The 24371-nt window shown below is 43.1% G+C and overlaps 1 protein-coding gene across 1 annotated transcript; it reads left to right on the top strand.

The window, feature by feature from the left end:
- The first annotated feature begins 143 nt into the window (after positions 1-143).
- On the top strand, positions 144-23578 carry LOC120024795 (prickle-like protein 2). Its single transcript, XM_038969097.1, has 8 exons — positions 144-573; positions 12079-12261; positions 16833-16946; positions 17112-17249; positions 17973-18176; positions 18909-19095; positions 20269-21129; positions 22097-23578. The coding sequence occupies exons 2-8, from the start codon at positions 12142-12144 to the stop codon at positions 23017-23019; spliced, it is 2547 nt and encodes an 848-aa protein (XP_038825025.1). The 5' UTR covers positions 144-573; positions 12079-12141; the 3' UTR covers positions 23020-23578.
- Positions 23579-24371: the final 793 nt, after the last annotated feature.

Raw genomic sequence — 24371 nt, 5'->3', positions numbered from 1 at the left:
TTGCTGACATCACGGATGGTCATTAGCATTCGGGAGGGGAGGGGCGGTGGTCCTGGCAAGGACAGGCTACTCCGTTATTCAGCCAGTCACTCAGGGCGAGTAAGTCCCCTGCTCAGCGCTCCTTAAGCGCATACGGTAAAGGAGTCCCTATGGATCGTTTTTTAACTTTCTAGCTTTCTGTTGCTGCCTCCGTAAATTATTGTTTTGGATTAGTTCGAAACGTAACCTACAAAGTTAAGGCTATTGCATTATCTCAATGTAGGTGGACTAAATGTAGGGGTATTTGTGTTTAACCGCTTATTGGGTTTTGTGTCGCTTTACCAATCCTTGCGCTTGGTGAATGTGTTTGCAGAACAGCTTGACAAAAAGGCTCGCAGAGCGAAGAGGACAGTAGCCTAGAGGAACAGATTGCGCCTTCGCACTGACCAGAGAGTGAGAGTGCAGGATTCGTAAAATTGTGTCGCAGGAATAGTAGACTATGAAAAGGCTTGCAATGAGGAAAGTGTGGTTGAAAGCTATTATCACCGGGTGCATAGCCATGCTCTCCCTCACACCTACTTGGTGATAGATAAGGTAAGCATTGACTACATTTTACCGTTTGTGGCTCTGTTATTTTGTATCAGTCTGTTATTTACACAGCTGACAAGGCTATTTTTGCGCGCTGTTGTGTCCGGACCTTCAAGACAGGATCTATTTCAGGTTTTAAACTGTGGCTAAGTTTACTCAACATTGCCAGTTTGAGTGAACTTTTACTGCCGTTGAAAGATCGTGTTTTAAAAAGGGTTTGATATTTCCTGACTGCAAGATGTGTGCTACAATGTAGTCTATGTGGCTCATTCGTGGTGTGCTCGATTTAAACTCAATCATATCAACATCAATGAGGTATGAGTTTAAATGTATTTTAACGACTAGGTAGGCCTATTCATGATTTAGAACTAGCAAACATATGTACATTGCAACTACACAGATTATTCTGTAATATAATTTTTTATTTGAACGTTAATTTTTTTTTGCTCGTACGCAATAGTTGCACTAACAGTCTCACTAATCTTCACCTTACTGACTCATAGGCTATCCTCCGTAATGGATGTGTTGTTATCAATTTTCTCTTTCTACTCTTCGTGGCGCGGCGGTCAAGCTAACCCGTTTTTTTCAGTGGGATTAGTCTTTGTTGTGTTGCCTCTATGGTCTGGACCTGGCCGGCCGCGGGATTGATTGAGTCAGGATAGGTCATTTTGTATTAGCATATGAACGGATTTTGGGGAATAATGAATAATGGGACACTCCAGCAGCTGGCCCGAGAGTCCAGGGGTAATGGAGATATCAGGCTGCATTGCTCTGAAACAGACATTTAGACTACAGGTAGCCTCGGCTCATAGGCAACCAACCATCTTATCAGTCTTGATGTGCAAAATAATGTCAGGTCGGTTTTTGACCATCCCCTTTCAACACCATGAAATTGTTTAATCTGGTCCACTGTTTTAAGCCATGTTTAGACTAGTTGTGTTTGTCAGCATTTCAAACTTGCTGATCATTTGCACAGATGGGTTCCCCAATGACAGCTTGACAATATCTCATGAGAACAGCATAGCTAAAGTTCCATATAAGGACTGAGGTCTCAGGAGCCTGAAAACCTGCCCCCATGTGACATACCATGCATCTGTCCCAGTAGCAGTTACCGAACAAGTAACACTTATCAATAAGTAACATGATCATCTGGTATAAAGCTGCCATCCTCAGTTAGATGTTACATAAATATCTAGTCCTCTCTCACTTCCTGCACTTCTGACACTAAACCTTTACAAATTCCATAAAGATGCAGTGTAGTGAGATTAAGTACATTCTGCGATAGTGTTCAGTCAATGTATGCGTTGGACAAGAATAATGGTTTATGGATTATTATTTCTTGCGGCAGGTGGGTGCAGGCCTAATCTCCATTAGGTTGAATATATTGGATTGAGTCGCCAGTAATTAGCTACTAATAAACACCTTTTTTTTGTTTGATTCCTCTTTGGTATGTAGTGCAATCCAGTTTAACACTGATTAAAGCTGAACATGTCTGCTTCAATAAATGACCAAATTAGGACAAATTAAGACTAAATACACTGAAAGGAAATGCCCATCTGATCTTAGAACAAAAGGCATTTAAAAAATAGAGAAATAATCAGTCCTCCTATTTTCCCTGCCTGTCCAGAGAAAACAAAAGAAGCAGAAATAATAGAAATTTGGCTGCTGCCTGCCTCCAGCTGTTCCTCTGAACCCTTTTCTCCTCTCCTCTGAGCTGCCATTTAAACATGCTGTCTGGAATGATGACACGGAAAAGCAGTAGCGGTTCTGGGAGCTGCTCTGGAATTAGTCTGGAATGGGGTTCCTTTCGGATACCACATCAAGCCCACTCAGCTCCATGGCTGTTTTTCAGGAAGACAAGGGTTGTGGATGTGTTGAACACTTCAGAGGAGGTGTTTAAGAGCCTGGATGACACCTTGCCCTATGGCAAACGAACCTGTTAATATTGGGTTAGTTAAATTAATGGCACCACCACTCAACCCAACCTCTTGAGATGTCCCTGAGTTGGCAGAGGATTTGTACCAGTATCTCAGAGGATTTGTACCAGTATCTCAGAGGATTTGTACCAGTATCTCAGAGGATTTGTACCAGTATCTCAGAGGATTTGTACCAGTATCTCAGAGGATTTGTACCAGTCCATAGGTGGTTATTAAGAGTCCCACAGTGGTGAATAATACTGAAAACAAAACAATAGGTATCTCTAGTCTAGTAAGAACTTGTCTGTGTGTGGGTCAGTCATTTCTTGGGCGTTAGGTTCACCAGTGGACAGAGTCTTTACGGTTGGTGTGTCTGACTGTGCAGTGTGTCAGAGTGTAGCTGTTTAACTTGGCTGTTGCCAGGGTGATGTAGAGGAGCAATGCAATGATTAACACTGTGGTGGTGAATGATTGTTTGCTTACATCACAGTCTCAGGGATTACTGTCCACTCAGATACCTTCCAGTCATTAGAAGCTTCCTGCGGTGTTCTGCTCTGCCCATGGAAGGCTTTATCTGCCCCAGGAGAGGAAAGGCCAGTCTACTTCATTTTCCTACCTTTTACTTTGTGGAGTTTTTTTTAGAAGGCGTTGGTTATGTACTTGACTTGTATTGAAGTCATGTAGATGACCAGTGTAACATGGGGTAGTGTTTCAGGATAGAAATCCCAGTGATGTGCACCTTGTTGTAAATCAGGGGTTTAGGCCCTGGGCATATCTCTGCCAATCCTGATGCAGGGAGATCAGATGTTTGGAAGGTGAATCACTGGATGATGGCCCCATACATCTGGAGAGAGACAGGCTCACTGGTCCCATGGGACTCCAAACCTCGTGCTGCCATGTCCAGTTCAAAGACAATGAGAACAATTGGGTTGGGCCTGTTTGTAAGGCCTCTGTCTGTATCATTTTAAAACAGAGACACTCTAACCGGGAATGCAGTGTGAAACACTCTCCTCCATGCCCAATGTACTCCTCCAGGCTATATTTAAACCCCTATCTCCAAGCCCGTTCTCCATCCAAAGGCAGAATGAGCCCCTAGCATGAAAAGGAGTGGGAGATGTGTGTGTAATGTTTTTTTCTATTTTATTTGTCATGTTTTTGTACCCTCTGAATCATCTCTCCGTGTTCTAACGTACATTCAGTATGTTAGTGTGTGTGCATATATGTGCATACTGTAAAATTATTAAGTCACTGGTTCTACTTTTCGGTCAAAGTGTTACCTGAACTTAACATTTTTAGTTGGCGCAAACTCCAACTTGAGAGAACTTCGGCACAAATTAAGTTAACTTAAAATGATGTGTTTGCTCAACTTGACTCATATGTTCATTCAACTAGATTTTATTATTTTGTATTTTCTTCATAAAAAAATGGCTGTGGAACTAGTTACACACAGACGGTGCTTTGACATACAATGTTTTCAACTTACATATTTGAGCAACAAGATTACATTGTGCATGTATACAGTAATGACTATTCAACACCTCACCTGGGATCTTCCTGCTTCGCAACCATGTCTGTGTCAATTATCAGTTCATCTGACTACTCATTTGATTGACTTATTTCAGCAATTTAAAGGTTTTCTGTATAGTTGTCTAATGTTAGTGGGGCATATTACTCTGTGTTAATGTTAATCCCTAATCACTATGATAAATAAAATAGTTTTACTTTACTTTTAACAGAACTGAGATTTACTTTGTAAATAGTGCCATACATGCACTCAAACGTATTCAGTTGGCCTTGCTGTTATGATTTATGTGGTGGATAGGTGGCTGGTTCGGGTCCATGTTTTGACTTTGTGGGAGATCTTTAAACGTGCCCTTGGGCAGGGCGTTGACCCTGGTTGCTTCTGTGGGTCGCTCTGGATGGGAGTCTGTTTGATGACTTAATGTAAATGTTCACTGCAAGTAGATTGTATGTTTTAATATTCAATCAAAATAAAAAATAAACACTTTGATCGAAAAGTTGAGGAAACTAAAAAGACTGGAATCAGTACATTTTATAATAATTAGTTGAAACAACTAGATTTTTTGTACATTGTTTACGTACATGTGTCTCCTCTTAATCCCACATCCATTAGTAATGATGGAGATCTGCTGTATTGTAATGAGAGGACTCTGTAGCCCCAGGCTAGGTGTCCTACTGCTAGGATGGGCTGTTTAATTCTCCCCTCTCCTGTATGGACGGGCTGGTTGTCAGAGAGCTGATGACTTAGTCTGCAAACCAAGGCCTGGCTCCATGTACTACTTACCGCTCCCATCAATATTCATAGAAGAGATGTCTTGGCATTTCAGTATTCATTCATATGTTGATTTAATATTCATGCACACTGCTCTGAAGCCAATCGCCTCCAGGAGATCAGGTAGATTGCCCTTGCCCAAGGGTAGTGAAGAAGCAGAGATTTATGTAGTGGTCCCCAGCCATGCATCACTAGTTTATTTAACCAGTGCTCGACTTGGACAGGTGCTCACCGGAGCTGAGTACCGGCACCTCACATTTCTACTGCTTAAGCTCCTATTCCTTTTATAGAACATTAGCTCAAAAGTATTGTGGAGCTCATGCACCTACATGTAAACAATACTGGCACCCAAAATTAATACCAGTACCTATTTCAGTCCAAGCACTGTAGGTCAAGCACTGTATATTATGTTAATTTGGGGGCAGGTCGAAACACACATGAAACATTCAGGACATTTAGTCAGCTAGCTGTTGCTCTCCTCGTTTGTCTTTCAAGCATCCATGTGGGTTTGTATCTTCCTGATATACAATAAGGAGGGGACTTGCATAATCAAGTTCTATTTTAGGGCTTGGCTACACAGACACTTGTGCGCGAGCGGTGTGGGAGAAAGGACTGAATAACGTGTGTAAATATATTTTGCAACGCTCACGCACGCAACGTGGCCGGTGAGGTTTGCATGTAAGAGTCTCTCTGTCTCTTTCTTTCCGTCAAAGAAGTCTAAACCCCTGTTCCTTATCCTGTGCTGCCCACCCGGCGTCTGTCTGTGTAAGGGGATGGAGTACCCTGCCCTGAACCTTAGACATGTCACTAGCCGGATACCACCCGATACTCTACTCTGCACCTTAGAGACTGCTGCCCTATGTACATAGTCATTGGACACTGGTCACTTTAATAATGTTTACATAGTGTTTTACCCCCTTTATATGTATATATTGTATTCTAGCATATACTGTATTGCCTTCAGAAAGGATTCAAACCCCTTGACTTTCTCCACATTTTGTTGTGTTACTGCCTGAATTTAAAATGTATTACATTTAGATTTTGTGTCAATGGCCTACACACAATACCCCATAATGTCAAAAGGTAATTTACAAATGAAAAGCTGAAATGTCTTGAGTCAATAAGTAATCAACCCCTTTTATAGCAATCCAAAATAAGTTCAGTAGTAAAAATGTGCTTAACAAGTCACATAATAAGTTGCATGGACTCACTCTGTGTGCAATAATAATGTTTAACATATGATTTTTCAATTACTACCTCATCTCTGTACCCCACACACAATTATCTGTAAGTTCCCTCAGTCGAGCAGTGAACACAGATTCAATCACAAAGACCAGGAAGATTTTCCAATGCCTTTCAAAAGGGCACCTATTGGTAGATTGGTACAAGTAAAACAAATCTGACATTGAATATCCCTTTGAGCATGGTGAAGTTATTAATTATACTTTGGATGGCGTATCAATGTTCCCAGTCACTACAAAGATACAGGCATCCTTCCTAACTCAGTTGACGGAGAGGAAGGACACCTCTCAGGGATTTCACCATTAGGCCAATGGTGACTTTAAAACAGATACAGAGTTTAATGGCTGTAATAGGAGAAAACTGAGGATGGATCAACATTGTAGTGACTCCACAAAACTAACCTAAATGACAGAGTGAATGGAAGAAAGCATTTACAGAATAAAAATATTCCAAAACATACATCCTTTTTGCAACAAAGAACTAAAGTAATAGTGCAAAAAAATGTGACAAAGCAATACGCTTTTTGTCCTGAATACAAAGTGTCATGTTTGTGGCAATTCCAATACAGCACATTACTGAGTACCACTTTCCATATTTTCAAGCATAGTGATGGCTGCATGATGTTATGGGTATGCTTGTAATCGACTTAAAAAATAAACAGAATGGAGCTAAGCACAGGCAAAATCCTAGAGGATAACATGGTTCAGTCTGCTTTCCACCAGACACTGGGAGATGAATTCACCTTTCAACAGGACAATAACCTAAAACACAAAGCCAAATATACACTGGAGTTGCTTACCAAAAAGACAGTGAATGTTCCTTAGTGGCCGAGTTAGTTTTTACTTAAATCTACTTGAAAATCTATGGAAATACCTGAAAATGGTTGTCTAGCAATAATCAGGAACTCATTTGACAGCGCTTGAAGAATTTGAAAAGAAAAATGGGAAAAAAGTTGCACAATCTAGGTGTGGAAAGCTCTTAGAGACTCACCCAGAAGGTGTCACAGCTGTAATCGCTGCCAAAGGTGTTTCTACAAAGTATTGACTCGGGGGTCTGAATACCTATGTAAATGTGGTATTCCTGTATTTAATTTTAAATACATTTGCACAAATTTCTACAAATGTTTCCACTTTGTCATTACGGGTTATTATCTGTAGATGGGTGAGAACTTAATGTTTTGAATCTATTTTTTTTATTTCACCTTTATTTAACCAGGTAGGCTAGTTGAGAACAAGTTCTCATTTGCAACTGCGACCTGGCCAAGATAAAGCATTTTGAATTCAGGCTGTAACACAACAAAATGTGGAATAAGTCAAGGGATATGAATACTTTTTGAAGGCTGTAACTACTGCTGTACACCTTTTCTATTCACATACTGTCGCTATACACCAGTGGAGGCTCCTCAGAGGAGGTAGGGGAAGACCATCCTCTTAAGTGAATTTCATAAAAATTAAAATAGTGAAACAAAGTTATAATTTTTAGATAAAACTATACAAAATATATTCACGTCGCCAAATGATTGATTAAAACACACTGTTTTGCAATGAAAGTCTACAGTAGCTTCAACAGCGCTCTCTGGGGTAGAACCATTGAGTAGCCGGAGGACAGCTAGCTTCCGTCCTCCTCTGGATACATTGACTTCAATACAAAACCTAGGAGGCTCACGGTTCTTGCCCCCTTCCATAGACTTACACAGGAGTCATGACAACTTCAGGAGTTGTCAGAGCTCTTGCAGTATGAACTGAGAGCGAGAGAGAGAGAGAGATTTACATGCACTCAATTCGTATTTGGTAGCATTGCCTTTAAATTGTTTAACTTGGATCAAATGTTTCGGGTAGCCTTCCACAAGCTTCCCACAATAAGTTGGGTGAATTTTGGCCCATTCCTCCTGACAGAGCTGGTGTAACTGAGTCACGTTTGTAGGCCTCCTTGCTTGCACATGATTTTTCAGGACTTTGTAATGGCCACTCCAATACCTTGACTTTGTTGTCCTTAAGCCATTTTGCCACAACTTTGGAAGTATGCTTGGGGTCATTGTCCATTTGGAAGACCCATTTGCGACCAAGCTTTAACTTCCTGACCGATATATCCACAATTTTCATTCCTCATGATTTCATTCCTCATGATGCCATCTATTTTGTGAATTGCACCAGTCCCCCCTGCAGCAAAGCACCCCCACAACATGATGCTGCCACCCCCGTGCTTCACGGTTGGGATGGTGTTCTTCGGCTTGCAAGCCTCCCCCTTTTTCCTCCAAACATAACGATGGTCATTATGGCCAAACAATTCTATTTTTATTTCATCAGGCCAGAGGAGATTTCTCCAAAAAGTACGATCTTTGTCCCCATGTGCAGTTGCAAACCGTAGTCTGGCTTTTTTCTGGTGGTTTTGGAGCAGTGGCTTCTTCCTTGCTGAGCGGCCTTTCAGGTTATGTCCATATTTGACTCGTTTTACTTTGGATATAGATACTTTTGTACCTGTTTCCTCCAGCATCTTCACAATGTCCTTTGCTGTTGTTCTGGGATTGATTTGTACTTTTTGCACCAAAGTACGTTAATCTCTAGGAGACAGAATGTGTCTCCTTCCTGAGCAGTATGACGGCTGGTCCCATGGTGTTTATACTTGCATACTATTGTTTGTACAGATGAACGTGGTACCTTCAGGCGTTTGGAAATTTTTCCCAAGGATGAACCAGACTTGTGGGGGTCTACAATTTTCTGAGGTCTTGGCTGATTTCTTTTGATTTTCCCATGATGTCAAGCAGAGGCACTGAGTTTGAAGGTATGTTTCACGCCCTGGCCATAGAGAGGCTTTTGTTCTCTATTTTGGTTAGGCCAGGGTGTGACTAGGGTGGGCATTCTATTTCTTTATTTCTATGTTTTCTATTTCTTTGTTTTTGGCCGAGTGTGTTTCCCAATCAGAGGCAGCTGTCTATCGTTGTCTCTGATTGGGAATCATACTTAGGCAGCCTTTTTCCCACCTGTGTTTTGTGGGTAGTTAGTGTCTGTTTAGTGTCTGCACCTGACAGAACTGTTTCGGTTTTTCACTTTGTTATTTTGTTCGAGTGTTTTTGTGAAATAAAAAATCATGAACACTTACCACGCTGCGCTTTTGTCCATGCCTTCCGACGAGAGACGTTACAGTATGCCTTGAAATACATACACAGGTACACCTCTAATTGACTCAAATGATGTCAGTTAGCCTATTAGTAGCTTCTAAAGCCATGGCATAATTTTCTGGAATTTGCCAAGCTGTTTAAAGGCACAGTCAACTTAGTGTATGCAAACTTCTGACCCACTGGAATTGTGATACAGTGAAATAATCTGTCTGTAAACAATTGTTGTAAAATGACTTGTGTCATGCACAAAGTAGATGTCCTAACCTACTTGCCAAAACTATAGTTTGTTAAAAAGAAATTTGTGGAGTGGTTAAAAAACGAGTTTTAATGACTCCAACCTAAGTGTATGTAAACTTCCGACTTCAACTGTATGTTCTGCGCAAGGAACTTAAACATTAGCTTTTTTACATGGCACATATTGCACATTTACTTTCTTCTCCAACACTGTGTTTTTGCATTATTTAAACCAAATTAAACATGTTTCATTATTTATTTCAGACTAAATAGATTAAATAGATATTTATATATTATATTAATTTAAAATAAAGTGTTCATTCAGTATTGTTGTAATTGTCATTATTACAAATATATGTATATAAAAAAAAAAATATATATATATATATATATATAAATCGGACGATTTTAATCAGTATCAGCTTTTTTTGGTCCTCCAATAATCGGTATCGGCATTGAAAAATCATAATCGGTCGACCTCTAGTTACAACGATGTTGACTGTGTGTAGCAGATAGCGGTTATGGTATGAAGGTTTGGCTTGTTGTTTTTTTTGCCTGGTCACAGACAGCTGTTGTATTGTGCACTGAAGTACGCAAGCAAAGGGAAAAGGTGAGAGGATAAGAAGGAATTATACAACAAGAAAATGATTGTGCTGTTTCTATGTGGCTGCTATGAAAGTGAACTGTGTTTGTGGTGATCAAGTGTGTATTCCTTCCGCCGATTCTGTAGAAAAATTATTCTTAAATGGAACGAAGGGGATAAACATACCTGAATTTGTCCAATAGAAACTCTCATTTGCAACCGTTGGACTAATTACACCCTAGATTAGCTAGATGCAGGCAATAGTGTGCAAGGTGTTATTGAATGTGTCACTGTCTGTCACCTTGATTACAATTTTTTTTATCTTGATTTGTGCACCTACGTTGTAAACTTTCATTTGTAGGCTTGGCTATAGCAACATCATGGTGGGAATAGGAAAATGTTTAGTATCATGTTGTAGCTTAAACCTATCGATGTTACATTGAACAGGGTGAATGGAATATGAATGACAGTCATCCAATATGCTGTAGTAGAAAAAAGGCCATGTTCATTCAAAATCGTCCTCCCTCATCTTAAATTTACCGACCGCCACTGCTATACACCATTTACAAACATTTATATTCCAGACTCTGTTCCAGAAGCTAATTTCCTGCAATTCTATCCATTTTGCCATGGTGTTTTGTACTGTGTATTTAAATATGTCGAAATAATTATTGACATTACTCGTTCTAATATTTCTACTATTTTAGTTACAACGTTTATATACACCGTTTATACACACCGCATATTTATTTATATACTGGATTCTTGACATAGCTCACTCTAATATATCTACTCCTGTACATATCATTCTTAGTATATCTTGTGTAGGTTCATCTGGTGTATATACGTATAGACTGCATTTGGATTACTGTTACAGTGCTATTTGGCTTGTTAATTGGATTAGTTACGACATTTCTTGATAAAAAATAATTCTTCATTTTCTTTTGTGTGTGTGTGATTATTTGTGTAATTATTTGACATTTTACTGCATTGTTAGGAGCTAGTAACATAAGCATTTCCCTGCACCCGCTTTAACATCTGCTAAACTGTGTACGTGACCAATAAACTTTTGATTTGTTTTTGATTGGCTGCCTGAGGGGCAGCAGAAGTCAGTGGATATGACCCGCGGGCCTCCCTCTGTGTCCAATGGTTACAGGGTCTGCTGCCTGGACAGAGTTTCACTGTGTGTGTGTGTGTGTGTGTGTGTGTGTGTGTGTGTGTGTGTGTGTGTGTGTGTGTGTGTGTGTGTGTGTGTGTGTGTGTGTGTGTGTGTGTGTGTGTGTGTGTGTGTGTGTGTGTGTGTGTGTGTGTGTGTGGCCTAGTTCACAACTTTAGTTTATTCTGTTTTAAAGGGTGAGGGTGAAAAAAGGCTCTAGTCACATGTACTATACCTAAATTGGAATGGACATAAAAACGGAAGCGCCACACTCTTACAAACATTTGCAATCCTTGTTCTGTATGCGAACAAACGTATACCTTGTGTGGGTGTGTTAATCTGTTGCATGGTTCTTGATTAATGAGAACAGATTTTTATCCTGTCTGAGCATCTGAAACCGCTTGAAGCTAACCTTGTAAAGACAGGAGGGGAAATGTGTATTTACAGTACTGCTTTCCATCACTGTCAGTATCTCGGCGAATCATTTCCCTAACCAGTTTGTCATTATGTCCTCACTGGCGTTACCTAGAGGATTGTGGGAGCTAGAATGTCTCTGAGATCCTACTCTCTCGGTAAAACATGTGAACCCTGGCCCTTGAACTGGGTGGAGTTTAGATTTCACATGCTTCATTGCCATGGAGATTAGATTTCACATGCTTTGTTACTTTGCAATGGAAACCCCTCAAAACAAAGATGGACATCGAGAGAGGTCTGAACTCAACCCACATTTTGCCATACGTACAAGGCATAAGTCCTGGTTGGTTGCTGACAGTGTTTTATATTACTAAGCTTTGACTATGGATAACAGTTTCTCACTTTTATTCTTCCTGAAGAAAAGACATGCCCACTCAATGTTAGCTTTGGTATCTTATCACTGACCTCAGCTCGCTGTCCCTGTGTCCTGTAGAAAGATCTGTGTCCACTGTAAGCTTTGATAACTGACTTCTGCTTTGTCCCTGTGTCCTGTAGGAACATCTGTGTCCACTGTAAGTGCCGCTTGAGGAGCATGTGGTGACGGCCGTGCCTCTGGAGATGGAGAAGACCATCACTAAGCTGATGTACGACTTCCAGAGGAACTCCACCTCAGACGACGACTCAGGCTGCGCGCTGGAGGAGTATGCCTGGGTGCCCCCGGGGCTCAAACCTGAACAGGTATGATCGACACACACACACCGGGGACTCAAACAGGAGTATGGTTTGCTTTCACTGTTCCATCTCCTCTGTGTTGGATTAAAGTTCTACTTGCCATCTTATATTGCGTGTGTGGTGTTCAAGTAAGCTGATAGGTTTACAAGGATTATATGATGCCAGTGGTTGAATGAATATCTCATTAATTCTGCTTGCAAACTGTTTACTCGTGATTTCACAAGCCCGTTGTTGACTCTTTAAAGCTGGGATATGCAGAAATATATTACATGCCCTGTGAGCATCCAAGAAACCATCTTTACAAGGCTCTTGTGTACCGAAGGTGTGCGTGTGTGTGTGTGCTTGTTATTGGACAATAAAACCTTTTATAGATGTGAGTTTCATTTTCTTGATGAACTGAAAGGAAGCCTGATTGCTTGTGCAATCGGGTGGTCAATACTCTGTTAACTAGTCCCCCATTTCAGTCGCCCAAGGCTGAGCACCGCCATTTTTCATCCCCAAGGGTCACATGTGACCTCCAGTCAATTAAGCCCCCCTAAAAGCAGCTCAACACCAGCCTGCCAAAATGGAGACCGGCAAGGATAGACTGACTGATATATTTCTAAAGCAGTAGGGCAATAAGACTGGACGTGTTGCAGTTATAGGAGTGGCTTTGCATTGAGGAAATAGGCTATATTTTGCAGGATTTACTGCTGGTTACATATTTACATTGAGTATCCAGGTATACGGTTTAACTTTTCCCAACCTGACATTCAAGTCAGTCGAGTCATAGAAATATGTTTTCAATGTCCAACCCCAGCCCTGCCCAGTCACAGAGAGAGAGAGAGAGAGAGAGAGATGATGAATACCAGTTAATCTGTAGAATCTGAGCTCCAGGTTTAGGTTTCTCCTCAGGGACCCAGTCCCACTGCTCTGTCAGGAAGAGGAGCATCCTATTCAGTCTCAACTGGTGTCAAGTCACCATTCTGTAACATATTTTCCACAAAGACTGTGGGAGCCATTCCATCAAACAGTGTTTCCGGGATAGCTAAACATGTTTTCCCCTTGCTCTGCAATGATGTGAACGCCTGGATTCATGTATGTAGCTAAATTGTATTGGTAATGTGAAACTGAATGATTCTCGACTGCATTTCAACTACAAGAGACATGTTCTTATTTATTCTTATTTTTATAAGACTGCCATTATTGACTGTGCTGAGAAGTTATTGGTTCTGGCCTCAGGAAGGTCCAGCCAATATACACTCTCTCCCTTGATGTCAGAGCTAATAAAATGTCAGGACATTGCCAGGATACAGGGAAGTTCAGGCCAAATATGTTACTAAGCAGCCGTTACTGATGTCTCTCTGCTGTTGGAAAGGCAGATCACGCAGTCTGTCTCCTGTTGCTTTTAACTTGTGTCACAAGAGACGAGGAAGAATCTTCTTGCTCATCCAAGAGGAAATGAAACCAAAAAGCTTTGACTATTTCATTGTTTTTGTAGCTGTAAAGACAATGTCTACACTCACGTTGAAGGAAATGGCAGCCTGTTACCATTCATTGTACTTTGGAATGGCAGTCCTTCCGTCTTGACCTGACGAAGATCCGTTTCGGATCATAGTGTTGTCAATAAAGTGGCGATTTGGGAGCTTTAACAGTGTGCGGGCCTTCTTGTTCTTTACCTGTCCTTCCTTCTTGCCCATGCGTGATGGGCTGTTGCAATGGTGTTTTGTTAAAGTATGGTATGTCCAATAAACGCTCACTGTTGCATGTTTCAGGACTGGTCTTTGATTGTGTCCTAAACGCTGTCAGTCTTGCCAGTGAACAGCGATGAAAAACAGGTGTGCGGGGAGGCCTCTGTTCTGTTGGTTTCCAAAATAAACCCCAAACCCCTGACATTTGATTTACCCTTTAAAAGTAATACATTCTCCGTACAATTAGAAAGCAGATTTAATCTGAGTACATTTAGTTTCCATGCCACTGATTACTATTCTTATCCTAATCTGCTCGTCATAACTGGCTCTGGGGAGTGTGGGTGTGTGTCCTGCTCCACACATCTCTACCACAGTGTGTGTGTTGGGCCTCCAGTGTATAGGCCAGTTGTTGTTGTTGGACGTGCGTTCAGTGATTTATCAGGGCTTGGTCTCCGTGGGTGTGTGTCTGTGTGTTCTCTGATTTATCAGTGCTTGACCACAGTTGTTGTTTCATGAAATATGCAAGGATCCCTGAGCCGCTTCTGTGATTCCCTATCCCTTGCCGACACGAGCCAAGCCAACCAAAACACAACCAGAGGAATTGAGTTGCACTTAAAGCAGAACAAACTTATAAAAGGGGGACGTTTCACCCTGGACATGCATAAAAGTTAAAAGACTAACCCACAATAAACATGCACCTCGTTTTATTTCCAAGAATCACAGACTATTTCCAGCTGTCATAGAACATGTTGTAGTGGGTTTGGGTATAAATTTCGACATCAGAGATTATAGATGATCCAGAGGCTATACATACATACATACATACAGACAGACATACATACACTGAGTGTACCAAGCATTAAGAACATCTTCCTAATATTGAATTTCAACCCCTTTTGCCCTCAGAACAGCCTCAATTTGTTGGGGCATGGACTACAAGGTACCAAAAGAGTTCCACGGGGATGCTGGCCCATGTTGACTCCAAGTCAAGCACACAGCGTTGTACGAGGTCTTCAGTTCCATGGCAATTTCTCGCATGAAATAGCCTTCATTTCTCAGAACAAGAATAGACTGATGAGTTTCAGAAGAAAGTTCTTTGTTTCTGGCCATTTTGAGCCTGTAATCGAACCCACAAATGCTAATGCTCCAGATACTCAACTAGTCTAAAGGCCAGTTTTATTGCTTCTTTAATTAAAAAAAACAGTTTTCAGCTGTGCTAACATAATTGCTAAAGGGTTTTCTAATGATCAATTAGCCTTTTTAAAATGATAAACTTGGATTAGCTAACACATCGTGCCATTGGAACACAGGAGTGATGGTTGCTGATAATGGGCCTCTGTACGCCTATGTAGATATTACATAAAAAATCTGCCGTTTCCAATTACAATAGTAATTTACAAAATTAACAATGTCCACACTGTATTTCTGATCAATTTGATGTTATTTTAATGGACAAAAAATTGCTTTTCTTTCAAAAACAAGGACATTTCTAAGTGACCCAACTTTTGAACGGTAGTGTATATATTTGTAATTAATAAATGCAGAATACTTTCTTCATTATTCAGGGCTATCCTTATTGTTGTGGTAGCAGGCCCTTTGTATCGCACCCAAGGACAAAGCTGATAGGTTCCAGTCCAAAGATCCATTTATTGGATATATAGGCTATTAAAATGGGCTTGCCTGTGGCTCTGTGGTCAGCACATATTGATTGCCTCTCCTGTACCTCTGGCCCCCTTCTCTCTCGCTCTCTCTCTTTTGCCTTCTTTTGCTCCATCCTCTGGCCCTCGATGCTCCTGACATCACCGCAATTGAAGACCGCTGGCCGCCATTCTGTTCTGCCCCCCTGTTACTCTATAATGGAAAGACTGTAATACATTTCACCAAAATGACGTTCATTGTTGGCTGGCATAATGTAAAGAATGTAGCATTCATTTTGAATAGTGGGATTAGTATTAATCCTCTGTCTGACACACACGGTTCATTCATGGTGTGTGTGTGTGTGTGCGTGTGTGTGTGTGTGTGTGTGTGTGTGTGTGTGTGTGAGTGTGTGTGTGTGTGTGTGTGTGTGTGTGTGTGTGTGTGTGTGTGTATGTGTGTGTGTATGTGTATGTGTGTGTGTGTGTGTGTGTGTGTGTGTGTGTGTGTGTGTGTGTGTGTGTGTGTGTGTGATGGCGAGGGGTAATGCATTGCATTCTCATGTCAACATGCGGGGAGGGAGTAAAAGGCCAGATTCCATTAAGACTGCATCGGAGGGTCATAAATCAAAGTGATTGTAAATGTGTGTGTGTCCTTGTGTGTATGTACTGCATGTATGTGTGTTCTTGTGGTAGGGTTAGGGTCACACTGCAGATATAAAGGTTCTATTTTCTCAAATAGCCTACATGATTCCAATAAATGTTCATTTGCTACTTGTAGGCTAATCTTTGTACCATGTCACTGGTATTTATTTATTTATTTTTATTTCACCTGTATTTAACCAGGTAAGCCAGTTGAGAACAAGTTCTCATTTACAACTGTGACCTGGCCAAGATAAAGCAAAGCAGAGCGACAGAAACACAGAGTTACACATGGGATAAACAAACGTACAGTCAATAACACAATAGAAAAATCTATATACAGTGTGTACAAATGAAGTAAGGAGGTAAGGCAATAAATAGGCCATAGAGGTGAAGTAATTACAATTTAGCAATTTACACTGGAGTGATAGATGTGCAGATGAGGATGTGCAAGTAGAAATAATGGTATGCAAAAAAAAGAGCAGAAAATCAAAAACAAATATGGTGATGAGGTAGGCAGTTGGTTGGATGGGTTATTTACAGATGGGCTGTGTACAGCTGCAGCGATCGGTTAGCTGCTCTGACAGCTTACCGTAGTCGTGGCCTGACAAGCGTGTTTCTCTCCTGTTAGGTTCATCAGTATTACAGTTCCCTGCCTGAGGACAAGGTGCCCTATGTAAACAGCCCAGGAGAGAAGCACCGCATCAAACAGCTCCTCCATCAGCTGCCCCCCCACGACAATGAGGTGAGACCCCCTGCCCCACGGGCCCCCGGGCACACAGACGTTAGAAAGGGGTCATTTGTCACTGTGACATTGTAACGTGTGTCTCTAGCTTAATAATTACAACAAACTACAGAGTTTGTGTTTCTCTGCTGCCATTTATTTTAACAATCTGTGTGTGTTTTCCAGGTACGTTACTGTAACACTCTGGACGATGAGGAGAAGCGGGAGCTCAAACTCTTCAGTAACCAACGGAAACGAGAGAATCTGGGCCGCGGCAGTGTGAGACCGTTTCCTGTGACGATGACCGGAGTGATCTGTGAGCAGGTACACTGACTCCTGTGAGACTGGGACTGGTGCACACACAGCCACTCACATGATGAGTAGGGCAGAGGCAGGACAGACATCTGGTAGAGGTTATACATCGGTGGCCATAGTTGGTGAGATGGGATAGAAATACGTGTATAGTCACATCACTATGAGGGATCTTTCACAAGAAAGAAAGAAACTTTAGCAGGTTATCAAAGGAAATAACTATGAAGGTGAAGGACATGCACATCTCTTCAGTGGTAGAATCTGACGGAATCTTAAGTACCCAGTGACATTTCTCACTTTTATTGTGATTCACCACGTGAAGAGCTCAGCTGACATTTAAAAGCAGCTCATATAATGGAGCCTCACATTCAAGTCATGACCCTGTCTTTCACCAATGGTAGACTTGGTAGACTTGTGTTTCCCCAACTGTTAGATAACCTGATTGTAACTTTCTCCTCTCCCTCTTTCTCCCACCCCTCTAAATCTCTGCTGCACTCCCTGACCTTTCTCTCTTTGTCACTCTGTCTCCTTCACTCCATCTCCCTCCTTTCTCCCCTCCCTACCATCTCTCACTGTCTACCCCCACTCATTCCCACTCCCTGTACCTTTCTTCTCCTCTAATCTTCCTCTCCCCTGCCTATCCTCTCCCTCCTCCCTTTTTTCTCTCCTCCACCATGTCTCTTTCTCCTCCCCCATCTCTCCCCTCCACCATCTCTGTCTCTGACCATCTCTCAGTGTGGGGGGCAGATAAACGGAGGTGACATTGCAGTGTTTGCGTCGCGGGCGGGCCACGGCGTGTGTTGGCACCCTGGCTGCTTCGTGTGCAGCATGTGTGATGAGCTGCTGGTGGACCTCATCTACTTCTACCAGGAAGGGAAGATCTACTGTGGTCGGCACCACGCAGAGAGACTCAAACCACGCTGCTCCGCCTGTGACGAGGTGAGAGCAGACCCCGCTAAACACACCCACAGGCACACAAACACACATACAGTACACCCACGCAGTCACAATCCTCTCTGATACTAAACCTTTCATAGGCCTTCCCAGCAAATATTATATTGAATACTATGACACTAACTGGGCTCCCGAGTGGCGCAGCGGTCTAAGGCACTTCATCTCAGTGCTTGAGGTATCACTACAGACCCTGGTTCGATTCCAGGCTGTATCACAACCGGCCGTGATTGGGAGTCCCATAGAGCGGTGCACAATTGGCCCAGCATCGTCTGGGTTAGGATTTGGCCGGGGTAGGCCGTCATTGTAAATAAGAATTTGTTTTTATCTGACTTGCCTAGTTAAATAAAGGTTAAATAAAAATACATTTTTAAAAAACTGCCTTGCAAAACACAATGGATGTTTTAGAGATGGGTAAACAGAAGAGACCTATATGGTGTTGTCTTGAAATACACTGTTATAATATGAGAATGATTAAGCATTGTTTTCAATTAGATCTCCATACACATGATCCCAAAGAGTGGATTGCAAAAGTGGTGTAATACAGTAGGACAGTGTCTGTCAGTATGCGGGAGGGAGAGGTCTACAGCAGCAGGCAGCGAGGCCTTGATGTCTTTGTCCTGTCATTCTCTGTAATTGGGTGAGCAGGGCCTTGCCTCAGAGAAAAAACGCATGATAAATGATACCTTCCCCATCCCTCTTCCCTCTCTCCGTCTGTAGATCATCTTTGCGGACGAGTGCACGGAGGCAGAGGGCAGGCACTGGCACATGAAGCACTTCTGCTGTTTCGAGTGTGAGACGGTGCTGGGCGGCCAGCGGTACATCATGAAGGAGGGCCGGCCCTACTGCTGCAGCTGTTTTGAGTCCCTCTATGCGGAGTACTGTGACTCCTGTGGGGAGCACATTGGTATGCCACCCACCCAACCCATCCATCAGAGCCAACGCAGGGCCCTAGGTCCAATACGTGAACCCTACTCTTGAGCGCTAGAGCACTGGCATACGCAAAGCTAGATTTCACTGACGCTATTTCAGCTGAAGGATTTCTGTAATGGTAATAGAGAACAGAGGAATGACCTGGATTTAGCTTGGAGAAACATTTCAGGGAGAAATTTGCAACGGTGCAGAGATGACCTGCTTTTAGCTGAGAGTAACCGTGGGTAGGACTTAATGCAACACTGGCATGCAGATACCGTATTGTCCGTAAATACAGACTATGTGAACTTAAGACCGTTCTCACAAAGGGGGAAAAGATCAGTGTGTGAAATCAATACAATTTCAAATGTATTCAGCAGATACATGTTTCACACATTTTCATAAGATCATTTTCTGTAGGTTAACCAAACCTGTTCTGAGTACGAGAACTCTGTTTATTTCGGAGGGTAAACCCAGCACCGTATCACCAGTTGGCCCAGTGCAAGCTCTGTGTTCCTCTCAGTCCAGAGAGCTGCTGGTTTATCCCTCAACAGGATCCCCAGCTGTGATCTGGCATGGCCCTCAACAGACAGACATGTAGCTCTGTAATTATTTGTTATACAGGATAAAGAAAGTATTTGAGTAAAACTGATTATAAATTGAAACCATCAGAAAACATGTTGAAACCAGATGGCAGCCGTTAGCCTAGGACCATTCTCCCCGGCAATTCCAAACATACTTAAAATGCAATGTGTTTATACAGTGCCAGGCATGGTACATAATGAGTTTACCCTAAACTCAGCTAAGTGTCGTAGCCCCAAGGCCTTTGTTCACTCAAGTTTACTTATAATTTCCTACTGCAATTTTAACAAAACAAAAAAATCCAGTTTAGGGATGATATCGTTATCTTTTGATTCGGATATGAGTTCTCCCTCTAGAATATTTAGCTCGTGTTTTGTATTTGATTAGCCTCAATTTGCCTAGCTGCTTATAGCACTTTCTCTTTCACATTCCCCAGCAACAGTATTTCTACAATGATTAGTCTTGAGGGTTTTCTGTTGCAGGCATTGACCCTAAGCATTACTGAGCAAAACAGTAAAGTGTATTGGGACCTTTTCATGGACATTTTGGCTTATATGCTAACAAGTCTTTCCGCTCTCTCCCGCAGGCATTGACCAGGGCCAGATGACGTATGACGGGCAGCACTGGCACGCCACAGAGGGCTGTTTTTGCTGTGCCCGCTGTAAGTGCTCCCTCCTAGGTCGCCCCTTCCTGCCCAAACAGGGACAAATCTTCTGCTCACGCTCCTGCAGCCTTGGAGGTGAGCTTAATGGGTCAGACTCCTCAGACTCCGCCTTCCAGAGCACACGCTCCACTCGAGAGCCCCACCGCAGCTCCAAGGCTGGGAAGAACAGGGGTCAGGCGGGGCGGTTTTCGGGCGAGGTGGACCCTCTCTCCTTACAGATGGACCTGCTGAGTCTGTCCAGCCAGACGCCCAGTCTGACCCGTGAACCGCCCGCATGGCAAAGCCAGGGACAGGGAGGCGACACGTACCCTTACGAGGGCCGATCAGACCACACAGCAACACCCACTCCACTCCAGCTGCTCAGCCAATGCAACGTCAGGACTGCTTATAACTCCACCTCCCCCGGGCAGGGCAGCCAACCGGACCCCAGGTCCAAGGAGACGGGTGTCCCCAAGAGGCCGCTCATCTCAGCCGTGAAGGGCCACTCTATGAATGAGAACTGGTTCCACAAGGACTCAGTCAACTACTACCCCCCCAAACTGAAACCCCAGCAAAGCGTTGACGTACCCCACAGCTCCTCACCCCACAATGGCTTCTCTGACAAGCGCTCAGTCAGTCTGCATGTGTTCCAAAGGGAGAACCAGAGGGACAGGGAGGTGGGGCCTCCCCAGATGGGGCGCAGCAGGAACCCCATCAGTGCACTTAGCTTCACGGAGCAGCTCACTCCCCTAGAGCAGACACCCAGGGTTTCCATGGAGTCACTCACCCTGTCCAACGCTACAGGTAACTCATTCAAAATTCACCATCATGTGAAGATGAATTCATGTGGTTATATTTGAACCAATATATTTTACTGCTCAGGACATTTTATTTCTCACAATACTACATCTGGGGCTAACGAAACAAGTATCGTTCACATAAGAGTGTAATGTCTATTATATCAATGGTTATAACCTACTACTATCTTGATGTAGTAATGATATTCAGGGGAGTGCCAATTAGTCCGACAAATTGAGTATCGTAACAAACATGGGCAATTTTCTGGATACGATTATGATTCAAGTATTTTTTGTCATTATCGGTGATCAGGAGAAAACAAATATGCCAACAAGCATCTTTCTCATGTCAGTCAGACACAGCGTTCCCATTACGGTACTCTCTTTGAGTCAGTCATGTGCGTGCTCTGAATAACTCAACTGGCGGACGGTACATTGATTCTGCTGCTCTGATTTGGATAGAGTGAAGCTGTATTTCTCCATCCACTCGCTTCATAATTTCACTCGATCACTTTTCCTCATGTCTGATCATTTAGATTTCTGCTGCTACTATGATAAATCACATGGCGAAGACGTTTGCTATCAAGCTATCAATGTGCATAATATCTAACAAGTGGGGCAAGGGTAGGGAAAAAATATGAAATGCTAATGCACATTCTGACTGAGTGACAGCAAACTTGGCTGCCCACTGCAAGTTGAGGACACATACACACCCACCCCTCTGCGCACTGCTCCTAATCTGCAGATTTTTTGAAGTGAGAACATGCAAGGGGGCATTTTGCCCCATCTATTTGGGTATATTAAAACACTTCTGTTTTTCCTATCACGAGTACCATTCGATCCGCCTATGAACTGTCAACTTACGGATACGATTAGGAATACGAGTATAGCAATGTCAGCACACTCCTAATGATCATAATGAGGACAACTGATGAAGTTGACCACTGACTAATCCCTCTGTTCTCTCTCTGAAGGAACGTCAGCAGATGGAGGAGGGAAGCGCCAGGAGCACCTGTCTCGTTTCTCCATGCCCGACCTGAGCAAAGACTCTGGCATGAACGTGTCAGAGAAGAGCAACATTGGCACCCTCAACTCCTCTGTCCAGTTCCACAGTTCTGAGTCTCTGCGCAGCCTGACCCCAGGCCAGCCCTACATGGAGCTGGAGCCCCCGGTGCAGGTGCAGTATCCTCTGCAGTACTGTGAGCCCCCAGGCCTTGGCATGGGGATGGGCCGCTTGCCCCCCGGCTTCACCTACCAGGAGGAGGACAGGGTCAGCCTGGTGAGCAGCGCTAATGCTGCACGCCTCCCGCCCATCAGCGAGCGCACCCGGAGACAAGGAGAGGGCCCGGGTATGGCTGCCCCTGAAGACACTCCTCAGCGCCGTAGACACCACCACCACCGGTCCCGTCGCTCCAGACGCTCCCGCTCGGAGAATGCCCTGCACCTGGCCGCTGAGCGCAGGGAGAGGCCCCAGCTGAGAGTCAGAGAGGACTATGACCAATTCCCCCCTCCCCGGGGCGCCAGGGACCTGTTTGGGGGTGCAAGGGGGAGGTACAGGGGGCCGGAGCCGTTCAGGCAGTGCCCTCGCACCACCTCTGACCTCACCCTGCAGAACCCGGGTGCCCACCGCCGCCTCGCCGGGCCCTACTCATGGGACGACTATGAGGATGAGGACGAGTGGTGCTCCACCTGCTCTTCATCGTCTGAGTCAGAGGACGAGGGCTACTTCCTGGGAGAGCCCATCCCCAGGCCCGTGCAGCTCAGGTACCTGAGCAGCCAGGAGCTCCTCCACAAGTACAGCTCCACGGGGGTGGGCGGACCTCACCAAATGAGCGGCAGAGGGGGACAGCTGCACACCCGGAAACGCCGGAAAAGCAAGAATTGCATAATCTCTTAACATTTGCCACATGGCAAGAGTCAAGAGAATGTGCCCTCCCTCCCCAGTATACACTAACATAGTTCATCTGTTCAGAAAAGAGAAACAGCCGCTCCTCTGAAGTTGGGTATTGTGAGGTTGACAATGTTTGATTTGCAGTTGGGTAAACCGTTGACAGCATGTTTTGCATGTTTATCCATTTAATGTTTCAGAATAAGTTATCCTGAGTACTGATTATATTTCTCTGACTCTCACTCTGCGTTCTGCTTGTCTGTCACCATGTTTATCAAAGACAATGTGCAATCGTAATAATAATGTAATTTCCATTCAGCAACAGTAAGGTACAGTCAGTTTAGTAAGGTCCAGCTATTTCATGCAATGTGATTTAGGTGTATACCATTATACTCAAGTTTATAGACTGTATATAACTAAATTAATTAATTCACTAAATTAAGGAAGTAATGTAAATACTATGTAAATGATGTACCACATATTTTTATATTTTGTATAGAATCGTTTATGTATTGAATATCTATAATGTAGAAATAGAAACCGCATGCCTGTTAATGTACTGATGTTGTCCTGCATTGGAATAAAATAGCATTTCAGAGAGAGATTGACAGGTGTCTGTTCCCTCACTGGAGACTGGTGGGTTCATGTGAAGCTATGTCTACCACTGAACAGTCACGCTCACCATCTGCTCAATGCTAAAATTAATGAGAACATGGCAAAAGCACACCTCTCCGTAAATGTCATTACCTCCATGAGGTCATGAGTCAAGTGTTACAAATATTGTGATTAATGGGCCTTTGCGGCACTGTTTGCAACCAGATGTCTGTGAGCTCTAGCTGAGCTAATCATAAACCCAGATAAGTTATGTGCTGCTGATACAGCTCCATGGATTAACGCATTAAAAGCTATGCTGATGGGATTCATATGGTCTTCACTGAAGCGCAGTTTGTAACACAAGCTATCTCCTCAATTAATACAACCTTTACATCCAAAATGACAGGAGTAGTTTACTTCTCTCTTGTCGTTTAATTCTCCCGTTTTCTACATTTACACTTAGAAAAGAGATCCAGGTTAAGTTTGTGTTTGAAAGGTGAAGTAGCAAGGCAATAAATTGGATTGTGTCAGTGTGGTCAGAGGATTACGCTAGCTAGGTCTCGGGCCCTCGTAATCTGTGTCCACTCCACACCCTCCCATCTGCTGCAGGTCTCAAAACTATAGGTATTTAACTACACTCTCTAGATTAAAAGTGATTAAAGACCAATGCTACTGACATGTTGGGGGCATTAGTATGTGTTTATGTAGGTTCCTTTAGAGTCTGTCTTTCATTGTTCTTATGTCTTGCTGTGGTCAAATAACAAAGG

This window comes from Salvelinus namaycush, chromosome 2 (genome assembly GCF_016432855.1).
Source record: "Salvelinus namaycush isolate Seneca chromosome 2, SaNama_1.0, whole genome shotgun sequence".
In the NCBI taxonomy this organism is placed as follows: Eukaryota; Metazoa; Chordata; class Actinopteri; order Salmoniformes; family Salmonidae; genus Salvelinus; species Salvelinus namaycush.
This window is presented reverse-complemented; position numbering and strand designations above follow the sequence as displayed.

What these genes read in the sequence shown, in the direction of transcription:
- LOC120024795 (XM_038969097.1), top strand. Translation starts at nt 12,142, where the DNA reads ATGGAGAAGACCATCACTAAGCTGATGTACGACTTCCAGAGGAACTCC. An exon ending in TGCCCCCCCACGACAATGAG is followed by an intron (nt 16,947 to 17,111) that starts GTGAGACCCCCT and finishes TGTGTTTTCCAG; the next exon opens with GTACGTTACTGTAACACTCT. An exon ending in CTCCTGTGGGGAGCACATTG is followed by an intron (nt 19,096 to 20,268) that starts GTATGCCACCCA and finishes TCTCTCCCGCAG; the next exon opens with GCATTGACCAGGGCCAGATG.